At 46.4% G+C, this 19938-nt stretch overlaps 1 protein-coding gene across 1 annotated transcript in view; it reads left to right on the top strand.

The window, feature by feature from the left end:
• PMFBP1 (polyamine modulated factor 1 binding protein 1) overlaps window positions 1-19938 on the top strand; it is a 96480-nt gene that overhangs the window by 56052 nt on the left and 20490 nt on the right. Inside the window, exons 21-29 of the mRNA XM_082269694.1 lie at window positions 3719-3940; window positions 6452-6682; window positions 8236-8466; window positions 10658-10780; window positions 10859-10985; window positions 11065-11222; window positions 14882-15128; window positions 17244-17433; window positions 17518-17671. Coding sequence (XP_082125820.1) covers window positions 3719-3940; window positions 6452-6682; window positions 8236-8466; window positions 10658-10780; window positions 10859-10985; window positions 11065-11222; window positions 14882-15128; window positions 17244-17433; window positions 17518-17671 — 1683 coding nt within the window. The remainder of the gene's footprint in view (window positions 1-3718; window positions 3941-6451; window positions 6683-8235; window positions 8467-10657; window positions 10781-10858; window positions 10986-11064; window positions 11223-14881; window positions 15129-17243; window positions 17434-17517; window positions 17672-19938) is intronic.

Here is a 19938-nt window from a genome sequence, read left to right as displayed (position 1 = left end):
AAGTGGTTAAAGTTGAAATAAAATCGCCCATAACAGCTTCTCTGACATTACATCCGGCTTCCCAAAGGCCCCACTTATACTTGTGCAACTTGCCATGCAACTTTGATGTCCAAAACAAGAGAATGCCACCAGCACACCATGGATCTCCAGCAAGAGTCCAAAGCTTTATTCAGCGATCATTGTTACAACATTTCCGAGCCACGCAGGACCCCTTCATCAGGCATGTGATACATGCCTGATGAAGGGGTCCTGCATGGCTCTGAAGCGTTGCAATCTGCTGTACCTATTGTAATGGATCAGAACCTCAATCAGGCTCAGGATGGATGTCTGCTGGTGTTTCTAATTATGAAGTATATATTCTGAGTGCATGCATGAGAAGGACCACACTGAGACATGTTCAGGTAAGTGATACTTCTTCTTTATTGCTACTGCGTACGTGGGGTTATATTGGAGAGTAGTTAGTGTCGTGGGCAAGTACGTCATAACCATAATGTTATCTGATTGCTTGCAGCTTCTGATTGGTCATGTCCATATAAGGTAAACTTCCTCCAGACTCTTAGTGTTATCTTCTTAGGTGTAGTCTTGTATGAAGGCGCCATCTTTGTTACACGAGCTTCATTCGATGGGAGGGATAGCAGCTAATGGCCATTTTGAGTAAGGAATAAAAAAGCATATTTACATGTACAAAAATAGACATTTTACCGAATCCACCACAGTGTTCATTACATTCCTTCACACTATGTGATCGCTGAATAAAGCTTTGGACTCATCCTGGAGATCCTTGGTGTGCTGGTGACATTCTCTTGATTTAGACATCAAAAATGCATGACAAGTTGCAGCCCATTCTTTTCAATGGCACATGTTCAAATCTGTGAGACTTAAACTTTCATGGGGAAAAAAATTTGCAAATAAAGATAAAACAATACAGCGTATGCAACTGCGACACAAATCATATTGTAATTGAATGTTATTAAAAATGACCTTTCCTTTTCAATCTGCAGCTGTTGTATTTTCTGAAAATGCAATGCAATATGGCCGCCTGGAGCTGTTCTATGCACAGAATGTATACTGACCACACCCCCAGAAACATAATTCCCTGCTTGTGTGATTGGCTCACTGATTTTCCCAGAAGTCTGCACTAAGATACAAGTCAGATTTCTGGCATCCCCTGCAACAAAAATGTCATTTTTGGTGAGATACTCCCAATAGGAACACGTCTAAAGGGATGCAGGCCCAGCAGATTTCCTCATTAGAGCCCTGCAGCTGCCACAGCTGACAGATAATTATGAAACCACTCCCATTAGACACACTCAGCACAGAGGAACAAACAATGATTTCTTCAGAATAACAAAAGGTAGGAATCTGCAACAAAGATTGTTACAATCCCTGCAATTTACAGAGATCACCCAGAGGGGAATGTTTTTTTCTGAACAAAAGTGGAGTTAACACTTTAAAGTTGCAACAACTTTGAAAAGGTACCTGCTCTACTTTGATGCAACTTTGATCCAGAGAGTGTAAAGCTGGAGCAAAGTTTCACTGGAAATCCTGTGACTTTTGAGTCGTGCTAGGGTGAGTAGAGCCTTAAAGAGTAACTCCACTTTTGTTGAGAAAAAAACATTGGGAGTGATTTCCTAATTATCTATCAGCTGTGGCAGCTGCAGGGTACTAATGAGGAAATCTGCTGGGCCTGCATCCCTTTAGACGTGTTCCTATTGGGAGTATCTCACCAAAAATGACATTTTTGTTGCAGGGGATGCCTAAAATCTGACTTGAATCTTAGTGCAGACTTCTGGGAAAATTGGTGAGCCAATCACACAAGCAGGAAATTATGTTTCTGGGGGTGTGGTCAGTATACATTCTGTGTACAGAAAAGCTCAAGGCGGTCATATTGTATTGCATTTTCAGAAAATACAACAGCTGCAAATTGAAAAGGAAAGGAAATTTTTAATAACATATAATTACAATATGATTTGTGTCACAATTATATACGCTATATTGTTTTTTCTTAATTTGCTATTTTCTCTCTGCACAAAAGTGGAGTTACCCTTAAAGTTGCAACAACTTTGACAAGGTGATACAGCGCCACTGATCCCAATAAGGTGCAACAAGCAAAAATGATATGTGCAAATTGTGCTGTATCACTTTATTTATATATCCTTTTTATGTGCCGTGATTCACATGCTTGGATATAGCTGCCACAATCATTAATATTAATTTATACTATTTCGATTTTTTTTTTGTGAGAACTCATACTTACTCATGCTGGTACTTTCACTTTTAGAACTTTGAAAGGGTGCCTGTGTTCTGTCAGAATACCATACCCTATCAGAATTCCATACCTCCGTCATTTCCGGTTGCGGATCAGCTGTGGCTTCGTCATGAATCAGCTGTAGCCGCGTCACAAGTCCTACTGCGCATGCGCAGAATAGGTAGGGCATTTTGATAACATCGTAAGGGGTCAGGCAAAAGACCTAGTGTGCATGTGCCGGCGCATGCGCACCAACGGGTCGGGCAGCGGGATCTCTGATAACAAACATCCATCCGATCTCCATGGCCCACACTGCGCTGATCCGACACTGCACCGAGCCGACACTGCACCGACCCGACAATCCGATCTCCATGCCCCACACTGCGCCGACCCGACACAGCGCCGACCCGACAATCCGATCTCCATGCCCCACACTGCGCCGACCCGACAATCTGATCTCCATGCCCCACACTGCGCCGACCCGACACAGCGCCGACCCGACAATCTGATCTCCATCCCCCACACTGCGCCGACCCGACACAGCGCCGAGCCGACAATCCGATCTCCATGCCCCACACTGCGCCGACCCGACACAGCACCGACCCGACAACCCGATCTCCATGCCCCACACTGCGCCGACCCGACACAGCACCGACCCGACAACCCGATCTCCATGCCCCACACTGCGCCGACCCGACACAGCGCCGACCCGACAATCTGATCTCCATCCCCCACACTGCGCCGACCCGACACAGCGCCGAGCCGACAATCCGATCTCCATGCCCCACACTGCGCCGACCCGACACAGCGCCGACCCGACAATCTGATCTCCATGCCCCACACTGCGCCGACCCGACAATCCGATCTCCATGACCCACACTGCACCGAGCCGACACAGCGCCGACCCGACAATCCGATCTCCATGCCCCACACTGTGCCGACCCGACAATGAGACAGTGGGCGAGCGCGTGTGGGTAGGGAATAGGATTGTCCCATTGTCGGCTCGGCGCAGTGTGTGCCATGGAGATTGGATGGATGTTTGGTATCAGAGATGCCGCTGCCCGATCCGTTGGTGCGCATGCGCCCGCTCATGCGCAGTAGGACTTATGCCTCACCCCTTACAATGTTATCAAAATTCCCTACCTATTGCACGCATGCGCAGTAGGACATGTGACGCGGGTATAGCTGGTGCATGACCAACCTGCACCGGAAATGACGTGGGTAGGGAAATCTGATGGGGTAGGGAAATCTGATAGAACACCTGCACTACTTTGATGCAACTTTGATCCAGAGAGTGTAAAGTCGGAAAACAAAGTTGCACTGGAAATTGTGTGACTTTGGAGTTGAACCAGTGTGAATAGAGCCTTAAAGGAGAACTGAAACCTTACTTGTCTTGTTTTTTTAAAAAGGAAATGGGTTGCAGGATACTTTGTGACAGGTTTTGATTCGAGTCAACATTCATCTCCACAGATGCAGAGGTTGCAGCAGCAGCTTTCGTCATTGAAGCAGACACAGCAGATAGACACAGAGAGGATGAGGAATGACAATCTGCGGCTCCAGGAGAAGCTGGAGACCATTACCAGGAGGAAGGAGGAGCAGGAGCTGGATCTGCAGCACTGCAGAGTGAAAATGGAGAGACTGGCACAGGACCTGAACCTGGCACAACATCTACAGCTGCAACTGGAGGAGCAGGTAAAAGTACTGCCAGTTCTCCTGATTTAGGAGCTATTCAGAAAACCAGCCGCCAGTGGCGGCCTGTCCATTGGGGGCGCGGGGGCGCAGGGGCGCCGCCCCCCCCCCCTATCCATGCGTCCGGCCCCCTAATCTACATGCAGGGTGCTGGACGCATGGATTCCAATGGGGTTTTTTTATATTTCTTTTTTAGCCATGTGATTAGAGCCAGAAGCTCTCATAGGCTTCAAAAAGGGTGGGCTCGGGGCGAAGAGCACTGCGCTCTGAGCCCACCTAGTTGTGTGACAATAGCGAATAAATATTCGCTATTATCACACTGATTCTCCTCCCAGCCAATCGGGAAGTGGGTCCGGAGACCTGTTTCCCGATTGGCTGAAAGGAGAAGCTGTGCTATTGGCCAAGGAGGAGGAGAGAGATGCAGGGGAAGCCGCCGCTGCGGCCTACCCTTAGTCCAGGGTGAGTGAGCCGGCGACGGGGGTGGTGGTATGGTGTGCAGGCCAGAGCTGGTGTGGTCCGGGGGAGGTATGGTGTGGTCTGTCTGCCACCCCCCTGGTCCATGGAGCACCGGCCGCCACTGCCAGCCGCCCTCATAGATGTAGAGAGCACAGGCAGCACTGAGCACTGACTAAACCCATAGAATACAGAGGTAGATTATAAGTGAAAAGGTTTTTGTCTACAACAGGCATGTCAAAAGTCCGGCCCGCGGGCCACTTTAATACAGCCCCCACAGGTAATTTGGAAGAATACATTGGCATCATTCATAACTATTATTGCTGCCATCATTAATCATCATTGGTGGGTTCATATAGTGCTCATATGTGCTTAACCCTTGTGTGACTGATTAGGGAGCACACATCCTCCGAATTCAGATGAATACATTGTAAAATCTCAGTTAACCGCTTGTCAACCACCCCCAACCACCCTGCGCAAAATCACGTAGATCTACGTGAATATGTGCACGCGGTTTTGGCGGCGCGCGCCTCCTGATTAGACACAGCAGGAGCCAGACCGCGACATCCCTGCCGGCCTCCTGTGATCTTCGACTAGAATGACAGAAGAGCCCTCCTGCCTGTGTAAACAAAGCAGGCGGCTCTTCTGTCAGAGAAGCAGGGAAAAATCGTGTGATTCCGCTAAGTCGCCTCTGTACGATCCATCCCCCCACACAGTTAGTAAGCACAATAGGGAACACATTTAACTCCTTTATCACCCCCAGTGTTAACCCCTTCCTTGCCAGTGTCATTTATACAGTAACAGTGCATATTATTTAATACTGATTATTGTATTAATCTCACTGGTCCCCAACAAATGTCAGTTAGGGGTCTGATCTGTCCACCGCAATGTCACAGTCCCGATAAAAAAAAACTCTGATCACCGCCATTACTAATAAAAAAAAATAAAGTCCACAAATCTATCCCGTAGTTTGTAAACGCTATAACTTTTGCGCAAACCAATTAAAATACGCTTTTTGGGGAGTTTCATCAGTGTCCATCAGTGCTGCCTCATCAGTGTCCATCAGTGCTGCCTCATCAGTGTCCATCAGTGCTGCCTTATCAGTGTCCATCAGTGCTGCCCCATCAGTGCTGCCTCATTAGTGTCCATCGGTGCTGCTTCATCAGTGTCCACCAGTGCTGCCTCATCAGTGTCCACCAGTGCTGCCTCATCAGTGTCCACCAGTGCTGCCTTATCAGTGTTTATCAGTGCTGCCTCATCAGTGTCCACCAGTGCTGCCTCATCAGTGTTTATCAGTGCTGCCTCATCAGTGTTTATCAGTGCTGCCTCATCATTGTCCATCTGTACTGCCTCATCAGTGTCCACCAGTGCTGCCTCATCAGTGTCCACCAGTGCTGCCTCATCAGTGTTTATCAGTGCTGCCTCATCAGTGTTTATCAGTCCTGCCTCATCAGTGTTTATCAGTGCTGCCTCATCAGTGTCCATCTGTACTGCCTCATCAGTGTCCATCAGTGCTGCCTCATCATTGTCCATCTCTGCTGCCTCATCAGTGTCCACCAGTGCTGCTTCATCAGTGTAGCCTCATCAGTGCAGCCTCATCAGCACACATCAGTGAAGAAGAAAAATTACTTATTTGCAAAATTACAACCGTAAACTAAGAAAAATGTTTTTCAAAATTTTCATTTTTTTGTTTAGCAAAAAAAAAACCCAGAAGTGATTAAATACCACCGAAGAAAGCTCTATCTGTCATAAAAAATGATAAGCATGTCATATGGATACAGTTTTGCATGACTGTGCAATTGTCATTCAAAGTGTGACAGCGCTGGAAGCTGATAATTGGCCTGGGCAGGAAAGGGGGTGAAAGTGCCCGGTGTTGAAGTAATTAATTGAACATGCTGAAGTTAGAAGCTGATTGGCTACCAAGCACAGCTACATCAGATTCTGAGTATTCTGGTCTTAGTAAATCTCCCCCATGGAGTCATGAGGTCACAAATGTGGACCCAAAGGTTTGAAGCCTTCCACACATTTCCCAATCCTCACTGCTTTCTCCCTTTGTCCCAGGTGTCACATCGAGATGATGAGCTGCGTCAGCGGGATGATGAGTCGCAGAAGCTGCAGTCACGGCTGTGGGAGGCCGAGGAGAGAGCCGTCAGTGCAGAGAGTCAGTGCAACTCATCAAATAGCAGCATGGAGCTTTACCGCAGCAAGTACCAGGCCTGTGTGAGCCGAGTGGGAGAGCTGGAGGCCAATCTGAGGCAGATGGAGGATGAAGTGCGGGACATGAAGCAAGAGGTGCGTGTTTACCCTCCCATGGGTGACAGTTTATGGGTTTATGTATTCTCCATTATTCTTCAGCAGTGGTTTCAAAACTTTTTAAACAAAAGGCCAGTTTACTGTCCTTTAGAATTTAGGGGGGCTCCGGCTGTAGCCATTGGGAGTACAACATGTCCTAGCATCAGTGGGAGTAAACAATGACCGTCATTGGTGTCATTGGGAGGAATTGTGCCCTACCATTGGTGTCATTGGGGGGAATTGTGCCCTACCATTGGTGTCATTGGGGGGAATTGCACCCCACCATTGGTGTCATTGGGGGGAATTGTGCCCCGCCATTGGTGTCATTGGGGGGAATTGTGCCCCGCCATTGGTGTCATTGGGGGGAATTGCGCCCCGCCATTGGTGTCATTGGGAGGAATTGTGCCCCGCCATTGGTGTCATTGGGGGGAATTGTGCCCCACCATTGGTGTCATTGGGGGGAATTGTGCCCCACCATTGGTGTCATTGGGAGGAATTGTGCCCTACCATTGGTGTCATTGGGGGGAATTGTGCCCCACCATTGGTGTCATTGGGGGGAATTGTGCCCCACCATTGGTGTCATTGGGAGGAATTGTGCTCTACCATTGGTGTCATTGGGGGGAATTGTGCCCCACCATTGGTGTCATTGGGGGGAATTGTGCCCCACCATTGGTGTCATTGGGAGGAATTGTGCTCTACCATTGGTGTCATTGGGGGGAATTGTGCCCCACCATTGGGGTCATTGGGGGGGAATTGCGCCCCACCATTGGTGTCATTGGGGGGAAATGCAACCCACCATTGGTTAATTGGGGGGAATTGTGCCCCACCATTGGTGTCATTGGGGGGAATTGTGCCCCACCATTTGTGTCATTGGGGGGAACTGCGCCCCACCATTGGTGTCATTGGGGGGAATTGTGCCCTATCATTGGTGTCATTGGGGGCAAATGTGCCCCTTCATTGGGGGGAATTGTGCCCCATCGTTGGTGTCATTGGGGAAATTGTGCCCTACTGTTGGTGTTATTGGGAATAATTGCACTACACTGTTGCTTTCATTGGGGGGAATAGTGTCCCATCATTATTGTCATTGGGAGGAATTGTGCCCCATAAATGGTGTCATTAGAATGGGATATCCTTGGTGGTGGATATCTGTGCAAGCGAGTTTGTTCTCTATAATTTGAGATCCAGCCCCTTCTGGTAAGAAGTGCATATTGCATGTGGGAAGGAGCACTTTGAAGCGCCGTTATTTAGGAATCCCCTTTTTTCACTTATTCTAACACATTTTGTGGGACTTTTTTTTTTTTTTTGCAATTTTTTTTGTTACTCACTTTATTTACTTTACTCAGTTTTTTTTTTTCTTTATGGACCTAATACGAACATTGATTTTTGACAATTGAGTTTGATTAGAACATTTACAGGTTGCACACTTTTTTTTTTTCTGTATATTAAGTGAGTCGTGTATTTAGACTTTCATAAGTAGCAGCACATTTAGGTACACTTTTTAGTTAGAGGGTAAGCGCAAAATAATCTTTATACATACTGTTATTTCTTTACAGGTGTCTGAGCGGGATTCCCGTCTGTCTGCTCTGCGCGGGGAGCTTTTGGTTCTGCAGCAGGAGCTGGAGGGGAAATGTACAGAACTGGAGGGCTGCGAGGAAGCCATTGATCAGCTGACTCATGAACTTCAAGAAACACAGGTGGACCTAACATCTAGCCGGGAACAGGCCCAACAGAGCGAAGAGATCCTGCAATCTGTGCGAGAGCATGCTGCGCAATTGCAGAGTCAGGTCAGTGTACACGGGTTCCTTATCACTCTTGGACTGCAGAAATACAGACAATAGTATGGAAATTGTGTGTGTGTGTGTGTGTGTGTATATGTATATGTATATATATATATATATATATATATATATATATGTATATGTATATGTATATATATATATATATATATATAATTATGGATCAACCGATATCGGTTTTCTGTTGCCGATACCGATATTTTGGCCTTTGCATATCAGTATTGGCCGATATGGACCGATATTTTGAACATTTAAAGTTTTGCAAAATAAACACAATTTTCAACACAAACCTGTGGTGGGTGGCTGGCTGGCACCATGTGGTGGGTGGCTGACTGGCTGGCACCCTGTGGTGGGTTCCTGGCTGGCTGCCACCCTTTGGTGGCTGGCTGGCACCCTGTGGTGGGTGGCTGGTACAGGCCCAGGGCTGTGGCTGGCTAGCTGGTACAGGCAGGGCCTGTGGCTGGCTGGCTGGTACAGGCCTGTGGTTGTGTGGGTGGCTGGCTGGCACCGGGCAGCTGTGGGTGGGTGGGTGTATGTATGTGGCGGCTGTGTTAAACACACTGTGTGCACTGTACACTCCCTGACTCCAGACGAGGCTGAGGGAGGCAGCCTAAGAAGGTAGAATCTGTCCCAGTGCGCGGAGGCACGTGGCGCAACATACGCAATGACGTCATGACAATATCGGTAACCTCCGGGGCCGATTCCGATATATCGAGGAAAGTGCATAACGGCCCCCGATAAATTGGCCATTGCCGATAATCGGTCGAACCCTAATATATATCTCCCGCTGCTCTTCTTCTCTTCTCACAGCTGTCAGCGGGGAATCTCAGCCCCTCCACTCTGCAGTACTTAGAGCGGGTCACAGAAGCGCTGAGCATTATATTATAATTGTGTGAAATACCTTTGGTACAGCGCCGCTCAGCTGATCTCCCGCTGTTCTTCTTCTCTTCTCCCAGTTGTCAGCGGGGGATCTCCGCCCCTCCCCTCTGCAGTGCTCATAGCCGGTCATGGACATTTCACACAATTATAATATAATGCTCGGCACTTCTGTGACCCGCTCTGAGCACTGCAGAGGGGAGGGGCTGAAATCCCCCGCTGACAGCTGGGAGAAGAGAAGAAGAGCAGCGGGAGATCAGCTGAGTGCCGAGCGGCGCCATACCAAAGGTATTTCACACAACTATAATACAGAAACACACACACCTTGAACATTATATAAAACAGTAATAGAGTGGATTCTAGGATTTTACATCTACTTTAAACTAGGGCTTTTTTTCGGGGTAGGGCTTATATTGCAGCCCTCCGGGAAAATAACAGTAGGTCTTATTTTCAGGGTAGGTCTTATTTTCGGGGAAACACAGTATGTGTTTTTGGTATGAGTCATATTTTCAATATCAATGCCAAAATTTTACGCTTTCTGCCAGGGGATGCAAACTTTTCAGCAGAACTAACATTTAGAGATGCCACACTGTGATTTGAATGTAAAATATATAAAATTTACTTTTAAATGGAAATTTTAATGAGACAATGCTGTAGTTTTAACATGAACTACCGTGTTTCCCCCGAAAATAGGACCGGGTCTTATATTAATTCTTGCTACAAAAAATGCATTAGGGCTTATTTTTGGGGGGTGTCTTATTTCTCCTGTCTTCTCCTCCCCTCAGCTCAGGAGTCAGCATCTCTGTAATCCCCAAGATAAACCCTAGTTAATGTCCTTGTAAAATCATTTATTCCGCTCTGTAGAGGAATTATATAATGTGCAGCGTGTGTCTATATGTAACATTGTAGAAAATACCTTATTTACAGCGCCAATGGGCGCTCATGTGACCTGCCAGAGCTCTTCTTCCGCGCCCTGAGCGCTGCAGAGGGAGGGGCGGCTGATGTCAGCTGGGAGGATAGGAGGAGAGCTCCAGTGGGTCACATGAGTGCCCAGCGGCGCTGTAACGAAGGTATTTTCTACAATAATGTTACATAAAGACACACACTGCACATTATATAATCCTTTTACAGAGGGGATTGCAAGATTTTATAAAAAACTTTACCTAGGGCTTAATTTCAGGGTAGGGCTTTTGTTGCGGCCATCCTAGAAAACCGAGATAGGTCTTATTTTTGGGGTAGGTCTTATTTTCGGGGGGAACACAGTAGAATGATCTCTTTCTGATGTTACTTTTTGCCCTGGCAGGTGGTGGAGTTTGAGGAAGATCTTGTGAAGTTGCAGACGGACTTCTCATCCTATAAAGCGACCCATAGATACAGCGATAGCAGCTATGGGGACATGGAGAGGCTTGTGCGCCAGCTAACACAGGTTAGTGGAAAAGCTGTGCTGCCTATATTAACAATGCCCATTGCATCCTGTGTGTAGTAACTCTGCCCCTGTGTTCAGGAACTGAAGTTGTCAGAGGAGGAGGTGCAGAGACGGATGCAGGAGACGGAGCGGAGTCAGGCTCTCCTGATGGAAGTCAAACTGGATCTAACTAAGGAAAGAGAGCAGAGAAACGGCACTGTAAAAGGTAATCTTAGGACATCCGCTGTATAAATACGGTTCATGCTGCGAGAGTTGGGAATTTTCACTGTGTAATCTTTTCCCAGATGTGGAGCGGCTGCAGCTGGAGGTCTCTTCTTTAAGAAGAAACACAGAAACCCAAGTTCAAGAGCACAAGCGACTCGTGTCCGAGCAACAGCAGCAGATCCAGAAACTTCAGGAGGAACTGAAAGAGAGCAAAAAGCTGACCAACCATAAAGAGCAGGTAGGAAACAAATATACAGGGAGTGGCGGGTGAGTTATGCAAGTCAGGGAGTTTAGGCCAGTAGGGAGAGACACTAGAGATGGAACACATGTTTTTGCACATAGAGCTAGCTGCACTAGTGCAGTGCAGTGCCCAAATAGGACAGTGCCTGCTTTCTAATTCACTTAAAGAAGAGCTCCAGGAACAAAATGGGATTTTTGACTTACCGTAAAATCCATTATTCTGATGTTCATCGACGGACATAGCTCCTGATTTTTCTTAACCATTGGGTTATACTGCCCCCTACAGAAGTAGGACACTGGACAGAAAAAAGCTTGACTACATCTATGGGCAGTCCCAGGGGGTATACACCCAATCTCAGCTATAAGCATTCAGTTTTGTTACAAGCAGTGTCAGAAGAAAGCCAACTCTACAGAGGAGTGGGTGCTGTGTCCGTCAATGAACATTAGAAAAATTGATTTTACGGTAAGTCAGATGACAGTCAGAGATCACCTTGGGAAGGAATGACGGACAGCGGCGAAGCACCACCTTATCCTTGTGAATCACCATTAAGGTAAACGTCAGGATAACGCAGCCAGTTCCGACACCCTGCATGCAAAGGTGATAGCCACCAAAAAAGGCCACCTTCTGGGGCAACGCAAGCAGGGAAACCTTCCGAAATTTTTCAAAGGGAAGCTTCTGTAGAGCTGAAAGCACCACATTAAGATCCCAGGTTGGCAACAGAGCCCGCACTGAAGGAACCAAATGTCGGACACCCTGAAAAAAAGGTACGCACCAGGGAGTGTGAGGTCAAAGGTCGTTGGAAAAAGACCACGAAGGCCGATACCTGGCCCTTGATGGTAATCAAGGCCAATTTCAGTTCAACCCAATGTTAAAGGAAGGTTAAGATCTGATCCTCTGAGAAGGAGCAAGGATGAACCCCAAGAGACTCACACCACGCAATGTACGTCTTCCACGTATGATGGTAGACCTTCCTAGAAGTAGATTTCCTAGCTTTCAACAGCGTAGAAATCACTGACTCAGACAAACCTTCATGCTTCAGCACCTGGCATTCAACAGCCAAGTTGTGAAAGCCAGCAACTGTAAAGCAGGATGGAAGATCGGTCCTTGGGACAGCAGATCCTCCCTGAGAGGAAGCCCCTAAGGAGCATCGGCGACCAGCCGTACCGATCAGCGTACCAAGACCGGCGAGGTTAGTCTGGACAGAATCCCTTCTGCTTTGATCCTGCACAGGAGTCGTGGCAGAAATCTCAGAGGGCTGGAACAAATCGGTCATCCCACCTTAGAATGCCGGCTACTTACCAAGCCGCCATGACACTATCTTGTGCCCCCTTGGTGATTGACATAGACCACGGCTGTGGCATCGTCCAAATGAATTTGTACCGGACACCCCTGAATTGTCCAATGAGCCAGACAAAGTTCCAGCACAATAATTGTCAGTCTGGACTCTGCCAGAGTCCAGACTCCCTGAGCACATCTGTGCTGAGGATGCCTCCCCACCCGGACAGGCTGGCATCTGTAATGACAACCATCCAATACAGGGGGGAGAAAGGATTTTCCCTGTTGAAGTGCCAGAGAATGAAGCCACCCCTAGAGACCATGGATCCTTGTTCCATTTAACCAGAATCTCTTTACCAGAGATCTTGTGTGAAACTGTACAAACAGACCGCCTCGAGGGTGGACACCATCAGACCCAGCACCCGCTTGCAAGCCCGGAGGGATGACCGTCTGCTGAACGACAGAAGCTGAATTGCCTCCTGCAATGTCTGGAGTTTTTCCAGAGGAAGGAACACTCTGGCTCAGGCCGAGTCCAGAGTCAGACCCAGATAGTCCAGTTTTTATGGACAGAACCAAAGCTAGACTCCTGCAGGTTCAGAATCCAACCAAACTCTCTCAGAGTTCGCAGAGCAATCTCCGGTTGTCCAACAGAGCAGTCAGAGACTCCGCTCGCAGAAGATCGTCCAGGTACCCCAGTACCACGATGCCCTGCTGATTCAAACAACGCAAGCACCGGGGCCAACACTTTCGTGAACCCAAGGAGCAGAGGCGAGATCAAAGGTCCACTTCACAAACCGATAATGCTCCTCACCCACGGAAAAACGGAGGAAGCGTTGGTGACCGGCATATATTAGAATGTGCAGGTAGGCATTCTTGATGTCAATAGAAGCGAGAAGAAATCCCCCTGATGTAGGGACGCCACTAGAGTGTGAACGGACTCCACACAGAACTTCTGTACTTGCACTAGCAGTCTAGCGCCTTGAGCTCCCGAATTGGACATACCTTGCCTTATTTCCTGGGAACTGTAAAGAGGTTTGAGTAAAAACCCCTGAAAACGTTCTGAAATCGGAAACCAGAAGTTCCAAATATATATCAGTAACCGGCGAGAACGGCTTCTGATCATATGACCACTGTGACAGCCATTCGCAGTGATCACATGATCACCCATCCTTCCCACCCTCCCTGGGTGTTAAGGTATTTTAACCACTTCAGCCCCCCTTAATGACCAGGCCATTTTTTGCGATATGGCACTGCATTAATTTAACTGACAATTGCACGGTCGCGCGAAGCTGTACCCAAATAAAATTGATGTCCTTTTTCCCCGCAAATAGAGCTTTCTTTTGGTGGTATTTGATCACCTCTGCGGTTTTTATTTTTTGTGATATAAACAAAGAAAGGCTGACAATTTTGAGAAAAAAAAAAATCTGCTAAAAAACACATCCAATAAAAAAAATGTCGAAAAATCTAATTTTTTTTCATAAATTTAGGCCAATATGTATTCTGCTATATATTTTTGGTAAAAAAAAATCCCAATAAGCGTATATTGGTTTGCACAAAAGTTATAGCGTCTACAAACTATGTGATATGTTTATTAAATCTTTTTTTTTTTTTAATTTTAAGTAATGGCGGCAATCAGCGATAGTGGAACTGTGACATTGAGGCGGACAAATCCGACACCTAACTGACACTTTTTTGGGGACCAGTGACATTACTACAGTGATCAGTGCTAAAAGAATATGCACTGTTACTGTACTAATGACACTGGCAGGGAAGGGGTTAACATCAGGGGCAATCAAAGGGTTAAATGTGTTCCCTGGGAGTTTTCTAATTGTGTGAGGGAGGCGCTCTGACTGGGGGAAGACAGAGATATGTGCTCCTGCTTAGCAGGAACACAAGATCTCTCTCTTTCTCCCTGTCAGAACGGCGATCTGCCTTGTTTACATAGGCAGACCGCCGTTCTGTGTCTCTCTGGAACGATTGCAAGTGGCTCCCTCTGTAGCCAATCAGTGTGCACCCCCTGTAGCCAATCAGCACGCACCCCCTGCAGCCCCTGCATGAAAGGAGGTACAGGTATGTGATTTCGCACAGGGGAGCTGACTTGCGGCAGTAAAAGTACGTTAGGCGGTTGGCAAGTGGTTAAAGGGGACACCTGGGTGGGCAGGAAGGGGGATAGAGTATGAACAGTTTTGTCTGAAGCAAGGAGGTTTCCGATTCCTTTAATTACAGTATATTGTTTTATTACTTCTAGGTATTGTACCTGTAAAGAGCAGTGTAAATGTTATTCATAATGACATGAGTGCAAATCGAAGAGAGAAAGGAAGGGTCAGTGTGTCACATGGTGCTCCACATATATGTAAATTGACATTCCACACATCTTTCAGGCAATCCATAAGCGTGACGCTCTCCTGCGTCAGTCAGAGGCCGATCTCCTTCAAGCTCGCAGCACCTTGAAATCACTAAGTCAAGAGATCGAGCGCCTCCAGGAGTCTTCCCGGGGAATGGAGAGGAGAGTGCAGAGTACACAGAGGGAGTGTGAGCAGAGAGACAGGGAGAATACTGCACTGAGGACAGAAATACAGGAGCTAAAGAAAGAGCTGCAAGAGACCTACAAACTCCACCAGGAGGCAGGTAAGTCCTCACCAGGAGTACAGATATTTTTGTAACCGCAGCCCTACTGATGACTTGTGATTTGATTACTGGTGGGAGAATATTTAAGTAGCAACAAGAGAGGTGGAGGAAGTAGATATTCACAGAACGAATGAAGCCGGATGATCTTACACTGCAGGTCCTCAGGTACAACTTCCTCTCCAGGAAGGAGAACGGTGAGCAGCACAGTAGTGACATCACCAAATCATCAGTCAGAGGCAGTAGTATCTTAGATGATCTCACACTGTGGATATGGAGCAATGAGGCACCCCCACATACCAGGAAGCGTACTGCTAATTTATGAGGAGGGATACAACACAAAAGGTTGATTTTTTTTTTAGGGTGCCGCTTAGGCATAATTAAAACATTTTTCATGTTCCTTATAACATAGCAAATCTTCAGTTTTTGAGCTCAAATACACATGTACAGTAAATTAATATTAAAAAAGAATAGCGCACACATGCAAAAGAAATGACTATCAAATATGGAGACAATCCATAAATAAAATGGGGATTTAGTCCCACCATATGGCCATATCGTGCTCAAGCCCACCACTGCGTCAAAGTACCCCATTATCAGTGGGTCCTACACTATCCATAGAAAAGGGGTGAATCCAGCCTCTCTAACCCTTGGAGACAATACTCCTTGCTGGGATAGATGTGCTAATGCACTGCAGGGGACTCCTCCTATATCTACTTGACAGTGGACACTGATAGAGTACAGGTGTGTGTGGGGGATGGGATGCTCAACCACAGAAGTCTGGTCAGACCGAATACATAATAAACAAGCAAAAAATTGGGGAAGCAAACCCTGAACATGTATATCTAAAGCCGGTGCAGCTATGGACCAAGCGACATGTATATTAAAAAAGAATAGCGCAACCATGCAAAAGAAATGACTCTCAAATATGGAGACAGTAAATACAGTAAATACTATTTAGGTAATGATTTACCTTCCAAGTGTTCTGGACATTATATAGATAGGCAACTCCTTATCCTCGTATTGATTAGTGGTTCCAAATTAATAACTAATTAAAGGCTTTTATACACATGATTACGTAGGTATCGTCTTGATGTTACAATTGTACTTTTATGGTAACAAGGGGCGTAACATGGGCAGGCTAATTCTTACCAGGACTCAAAAGAACGCAAACATGTAATGAAAACATTATTAGTGCCGTGTGCACAATGAGTGAAGTGTGCAATACATACAAATTAAAATACAATAATATACAGGATGTACAAATTTCCTTTACACAAGAAATCTGTATTCACATTTCTACTTTTTTAGCAAGGAGAACCGCAGCACCAGTCTAAGTGTAGTAAGTAGAACAATCACAATTTATTATAAAGTAATAAACTCCCAAGTAGGAGAACAAGACAGGGCATTGGTATAGCAGTATGCCTCTTCGCATCTGTTCCAGGTCACTGTGTGCAGTGCCGACTCCATTCGCGGGCGTGCTGGTGGTATCCAGAGCTCCAAGGCTGGCGGGAAGGCATGGGGCTGACTGCTGTGACGTCACTGGGTTGAGACAGCAGGAGGTGTGGCGGCGCATGCTCGGAGCATGTGTGCTCCTTCCTCAGAGAGGACGGGGAAACCCCATTATTAGCGTTAGTTAGGTTTTGCTTGGAGTTTTCCTTTAACTCATAGTGTGTCTTCACTTTTTACAAAGGAGCTGAATTCCACTTTAACTTGCACAGTGTACTAGAATCTGTTACCTTATGTACCGACAATGGCCACATTTGTCTGCAACTTTGTCTTTTTGAGGTTTACATTGAATGTTTTCCATTGAATTCCCATATACCAGTGATGACAAACCTTGGGCACCCCAGATGTTTTGGCACTACATTTCCCATTAAGCTTAACTACACTCCAGAGTGCCTGAGCATCATGGGAAATCTAGTTCCAAAACATCTGGGGTGCCAAGGTTCACCATCAATGCCATATACTGTTATGATGTATTTATCATGGCTCAGCCTATATTGGTCCTGATGTGTGTGAGTATGGAAGGGACAATAGATTGTGGGCTCCTTAGGGTTACAGAAACCAATGTGAATGGTGTTATGCAAAAATAACTGTGCATGCTCTTATGACCAGTGCAGACATTGGCGGGACAGGAGGAGAAAACTCTTCTGGTGGAGAGTGCCCTACAGAGCACCCAGGAGCAGCTGAGCGATCGCGTAGCTGAGGTGGTGAGACAGGAGCAGCACGTACGCAAGTTGGAAAGCGAGATGCGCTCACTAAGGGAGCGAGTGATTGCCAGTGACGAGGAGCTGGAACAATGCAGGTATTGTACTGGTCTGTCACCTGCTGAAATCTGCGCTGTGTCCCTTCTCCACCTAATCTCGTATGTGTGTGTGTGTGTGAATAGGACACTGGTGGAACGCCTGAAACTGGAGCTGAACGAGGCAAAAAAGAGGCACCAGTCATCGTCCCAGGAAGCCCTGAGACTGCAGCATTCTCTGAGCAAACTACAGCTGGAGCAGACCAGTGACCAGGAGCAATGCATAGCTCTGCAGCAACAGGTAATGTTTTTCCACTAAGGTCAAGCCTTAGAAGTAAGACACTTCACATCCAACTTCTCAGAACATAAAAAGATTTTTCACCAGTCCATGAGCTGACCAAATAACCCTTCAAAGTTGGCTGGTAGATTGTCTTATTACAAACGAAATTAGCCTTTTCTTGTACCAGGTCATTGCAGCTCTCCTTGGGTGGCGGACAAAAGATCTGTGCAAAATTAAAGGAAGAGAGGCAGACAACCGCCCTAGCATAATATTGCTTTTATTGTTGACATTAAACTAAAATTGTATGATAGATGCACTCCTAGATGATATGGGCATGTGCAATTGATATTCCCCTTCTCCTCTCCTGGATGGCTACTTCAAGCTAAACAGAGCTCAATCGTTGCTCCTGCAACACCCGATGGCGGAATCCAAGTCCTCAGTCAAGTGCGCCTGTGCCCGGACCAGCTGGCACAGTCACTACTATGCCGGGACTCCGCGGCTGTCTCCGAAGGCTATAGATAGTGGGGAGGGAGATATGGGTCAGCTGTACGCACCCACGTCCTTTGCTATGACTACGCGTTTCGGAGGCGTGGCCTCCTTCCTCAGGATGATATGGGCATATACAATTGATATTCCCCTTCTCCTCTACTGAATGGCCCCTTGAAGCTAAGCAGAGCTCGATCGTTGTTCCTGCAACACCCGATGGCGGAATCCAAGTCCTCCTCACTATGGGCCCTGGCATACTCAACCGACCTGAGGAAGGAGGCCACGCCTCCGAAACGCATAGTCATAGCAACAGACGTGGGTGCGTACAGCTGACCCATATCTCCCTCCCCACTATCTATAGCCTTCGGAGACAACCGCGGAGTCCCTGCATAGTAGCGACTGTGCCGGCTGGTCTGGGCGCAGGCGCACTCGACTGAGTACGCCGGGGCCCATAGTGAGGAAGACTTGGATTCCACTATTGGGTGTTGCAGGAGCAACGATCAAGTTCTGCTTAGCTTGAAGGGGTCATCCAGAAGAGGAGAAGGGGAATATCAATTGTACATGCCCATATCATGCAGGATTTTGTGAGTGCATCTACCATACAATTTTTGTTTAATGTCAACAACTAAATCAATATTATGCTAGGGCGATTGTGCGCTTGTCTTTCTTCATCCAACTTCTCCGCCATTATTTTTATTCAAAAAAATGCCTCCATATAAAGGAAATGTGAAGGGGTTTTGTGTACAGTCATATTGTTTTACTGACATGGGGAAAAATACCTTTAAAAAGGGATTTATTTGGCATAAAATGGCTTAGGAAATCCAGCTGTACTGACCTATTCTTCTAGTTGCATTTATCTACGAAAGATCTTCAACAAATGAGGGTTCAGCTCCAATCATCATTTGCATCAAAAGTAATCTAATGTCTTGGCAACCTAAAGATCTTTACAGAAGATGCTTGTGGGATCCTCTCATCCATGGTGGCAGTTGTAAACTTTACCCTATTCAACAACTTCTTCCCTCAGCCAGGCTCGGTAGTCATGAAGGCAAACGTTTCCAGCCAATCGCTGTTGTTTTATTTCTTTTTCTCGATGATAGACAGTAGAAACTGGTCGAGCTATGACATTTTGATCAAATGCAGGCTGGAGGCTTTACTTTGCATACAACACTGCTGCCTGAAGGTGGCATTGTCAGTCTTTTTAATACTGTAAATGTCAGATACAATTACAGTATTGAAAAATGCATATTTAAAAAAAAAAAATTTGTCAGCCTACAATAATAAATCAGAGCAGGATTTCTATTAACACAGTGTACCAAATTAAATCTTTATATGACCTTTTTAAATATAAAAAATTTAGTGTGCAAATTATTCAAAGAATTATTGTCAAGTTAACCAAAGCATGCCGTTTCTGCTAAATTTGTCCTAAAAATCTAGGCATTATCAGATCCTAACACATTACCCAGTACATATCAGTATAGATCCTAACACATTACCCAGTACATACCAGTATAGATCCTAACACATTATCCAGTCCATACCAGTATAGATCCTAACACATTACCCAGTACATACCAGTATAGATCCTAACACATTATCCAGTCCATACCAGTGTAGATCCTAACACATTACCCAATCCATACCAGTATAGATCCTAACACATTACCCAGTCCATACCAGTATAGATCCTAACACATTACCCAGTCCTTACCAGTATAGATCCTAACTAATTGCCCAGTCCATAGCAGTATAGATCCTAACACATTGCCCAGTCCATACCAGTATAGATCCTAACACATTACCCA

The sequence above is a fragment of the Pelophylax lessonae genome, assembly GCF_965119305.1.
Source record: "Pelophylax lessonae genome assembly, chromosome: 10".
Classification (NCBI taxonomy): Eukaryota; Metazoa; Chordata; class Amphibia; order Anura; family Ranidae; genus Pelophylax; species Pelophylax lessonae.
This window is presented reverse-complemented; position numbering and strand designations above follow the sequence as displayed.